The sequence below is a fragment of the Pygoscelis adeliae genome, unplaced genomic scaffold (assembly GCF_000699105.1).
Source record: "Pygoscelis adeliae isolate BGI_AS28 unplaced genomic scaffold, ASM69910v1 Scaffold71, whole genome shotgun sequence".
NCBI lineage: Eukaryota > Metazoa > Chordata > Aves > Sphenisciformes > Spheniscidae > Pygoscelis > Pygoscelis adeliae.
The window spans coordinates 11,789,801-11,793,351 of record NW_008824356.1 but is presented as its reverse complement, the minus strand read 5'-3'; the positions used below and the strand labels follow the sequence as shown (position 1 = coordinate 11,793,351).

At 34.8% G+C, this 3,551-nt stretch overlaps 1 protein-coding gene across 1 annotated transcript in view; it reads left to right on the top strand.

The window, feature by feature from the left end:
- EML5 (echinoderm microtubule associated protein like 5) overlaps nucleotides 1-3,551 on the top strand; it is a 97,489-nt gene that overhangs the window by 30,886 nt on the left and 63,052 nt on the right. The window contains exons 12-13 of the mRNA XM_009319520.1: nucleotides 2,119-2,225; nucleotides 2,617-2,735. Of these exons, the coding sequence (XP_009317795.1) occupies nucleotides 2,119-2,225; nucleotides 2,617-2,735 (226 nt within the window). The remainder of the gene's footprint in view (nucleotides 1-2,118; nucleotides 2,226-2,616; nucleotides 2,736-3,551) is intronic.

Below are 3,551 nucleotides of genomic sequence, written 5' to 3'. Positions count from 1 at the left end.
ATTTCTTCACAGAAAGGGTTGTCAAGCATTGGAACAGGCTGCCCAGGGAAGTGGTTGAGTGACCATCCCTGGAGGTATTTAAAAGGCGTGTAGATGTGGTGCTTAGGGACATGGTTTAGTGGGCATGGTGGTGTTGGGTTGATGGCTGGACTCGATGATCTTGGAGGTCTCTTCCAACCTTAATGATTCTATGATTCTATTCTATGAGAACTAAAATTCCTTGGTGCAAGTGTAGAAATAAATACTCAGAATTGTCGGTCTGCACAAAATTGTCGTTCTTTAAACTTTGCAGCTGCCTGAAGTACCTGATAGCGTTGCCTAACACTTGCCTGTACCCTGTATGCTCAGTCTAGCAAGACTGTGAAAAAAAATTCACCACTGTGTTCCCTGTGCAAAGGGAAAATTTAAAAATTGGGATCATAGATATGAATGTATGAATTCTGTACATATCATCCTCTACTAAATTGCCAACTGGATGCCCAGATGTCACTGGAAAAAAAAAGATGTATATACTAATTTGATTAAAGTTTTGAGGTATTTAGATGATAATTTAAGCATTGTAATTGTTTTTTTTGGGGGGGGGTGGTTTGTTTGTTTGTTTTTTTGATTAAAGTTTTGAGGTATTTAGATGATAATTTAAGCATTGTAATTGTTTTTTTTGGGGGGGGGTTTGTTTGTTTGTTTTAAAGCAGACTGTGGGTGTTTAATATTTGGAAAAAAATACAGGTCAAGTTTCCACCAGTGACTAATACAGCAATTAATCTCATGATTGAGTTTCCCAAAATCAAACAATTAACTGAGTGCCTCACTTGGAAATTCCTAAAGGAATTTAGAGAGTCCTTTGGGGAAATAAGTATATAGAGTTACAATGAAGTAGGCTGTTTCACCCTTTAATTGCTAAGGTCAGATGAAGATGTATCAGTGTGGACCCAGCTAATAGGTAAATGAATGCTGATTCAGTGCTGGCCTTGTCAGTGCCAAATGCAGAAAGAAGCAATAGTTCTCTTCATCTCCTTGATAAAGCTTCCAAAAAGCCTTTAACTGGTTTGATCCTTCATGGTATGGATTCATTTTCAACTAATTATTTCCCATGACCCAAATTTCTCATTAGTTACTGCTTCCCAAGATAAAATTTCTATATATTAAGTGTTGTTTAGATTCCTTGTTCATGGATATTATAACCTTACTTCTGGCTATCTGACAGTATGTGCAACATACATCTGTTTTGTCACACTACTGATAATTGTCCTGTTAATGGCTTTTCTAACTCTGAAATCTGCTACCTTTATCAGTAGCAATATTGGTTTTCTCTAGATCACTGATAAAAATATTAAGTAGTATAGCTCCAAAGATTGCTCGTTATTGCATACTTCTAGAAACATTTCTTACTGAGTGGTGATTCTCTCTTTGCAATTACATTTTGAGATCTTTTATAATCCATTTGTGTTCTAAACTGATTTTGTGTCTGGTTTCTTAATCAAAAAATGTGCAACATTCAATCAAAGGTTGCAGAAAGGTCCAAATATGTTATCATTTATCAAGCAGGACATTCTTTTCCGTTTCTGTTGGAATGAAACTGTGCTACAACATTATCTGGCTTTCCCCAGATGTAAAACAGAAACATTAAATGACTACTCTCTTTCTCCACAGTCACCGAGAATTTTACTGCTTCCTTCCCATCTATGATTCCACCGCCCCCACCCCCCAAACCCCCCAATCTACCTGAAGAATTAACACTTACATCAATGGCTCTCCTAACCATAAGTTTCTCCTTGGAGCCCTTTACTTCCCTTCTTAGTTTTCTGCAAGTCTTAGTTTCTGCTTTCATTCCTTCATTTTCTCCTTTCTTCCTTTCCCTCTAACATTAATGTTGATGAAATAATTTTAATAAATGAAAACTAACTCACTCTAAAAAACAAAATTATCATACTTACAAGTTGGCTTATTTCTACTGTATCAGCAGAATTGATCCTGTCAGTCTGTCAATTATCAGCAGTTTATGTTGTAGTTAATATAAGCATTGATTATCAAACCAGAAACATTAAGCAGTTACTTTAAACACTTTCTGGTTTGTAATTTAGGTTGCTTCATTTTCTGGTTTTGTTTTCTTGGTGGCAGAGAGTCTGATTGATTCTAATAGTGATGAATCGGATTCAGATCAGTCTGATGTTCCAGAGCTGGACTCTGAAATTGAACAAGAGGCACAGATCACCTATCGTCGACAGGTAAAGATTTTATATTTAATGGCAATTGGAATGCTTCCCAGGGTTTAAGTTGGTCTTTTATGAAGACCTGTTGAAATCTGAAAACTGGGGAGACTGAGAGCTGAGCAGGAACTGACCAAAACCTTTAGAATTGTTATTATCTCATGCATTCAAAATATGAAGATACAATAGAGAAAGAAGAAGTGATTACAGGTATTCCTAGCATGTTCTATTAGAGTTTTGGTTGTAATTTAAAAAGGAGTTACACTATACAATAACCAGCTACAGTTACTGGAGGTTTTTTTTCAATGAAGTCAGTATAACATTTTTGTGGGTGATAACTGTGTCTGAATTCTCAGAAACATGCTTTTCTTATGAATCTCTTAATTTATAAGTGTGCTCTTTCTTAAAGGTTTACAAAGAAGATCTACCTCAACTTAAAGAGCAATGCAAAGAAAAAAGAAAAAGTGCAGCTTCTAAGAGACGAGAGCGGGCTCCAGGGAACAGTATAAGATTACATTTTGTTCATGGGTATGAAAACTAGGATTCTTTAAAATATACAAGCAGACTGTTTGTGTTTTGCAGATTGGTGTTTATAATTTAATAATCTGGTGAAAGACTTTTAGGTCAGTTGCTTTGTGATTTACTGTTTTTATTTATGTCTGTAAAAATAAATTTACACTAAATTAATAGAAAGCTTTGGTGCCAAGCTAGACTAATTCTGAAGTGAATTTGCACTGAAACTTAAGCTGAAACTTTCTATTTGAATAGAGGTGACTAAATATAATATTTGCCTATTACCAGTATTTTTCAGTATCTGGAAAGGAATAGTTCTCCTTGGTGGATTATTTTGGAAGCTACGACAGAAACTTGGTGTAGTTGAAGGTGACTGGGTTCTGTACTAAGTGGTGTTTCTATCAGTGTTTCATTAAAAAAAAAGTATAAACTATTTGTACCTAATCTGAAACAATTTACATGTTCCTCTGTTAGTTTAGGAATTAAATTTAATTCTTAGTAGGTCCTGTATGTGTGTTAAAATTCAGTTTCATTCTCTTTTTGGTGCTAATTTTAGTAACAAAATGACTTTCAGATACATCCTTGAAATCTTACGATTTTGTCTTTAGGATTAGTAGTCTCCCATAACTCTTCATAAGTGAAGACCTTTTCATCAGGACAAAGATGTGGTGTTTTAAAGCAAACTGGCAGTAAGATGTTACTACATTAGAATAATGATCAGAAATACAAATTCCCTTGATACAAAGCAAAACCAAAGCCTTTATTAAATTAAGGCATTGGAAATCAGATAATACTGTGTTTTTCTTTCAAAAGATACTTCTTTGCAGGAAT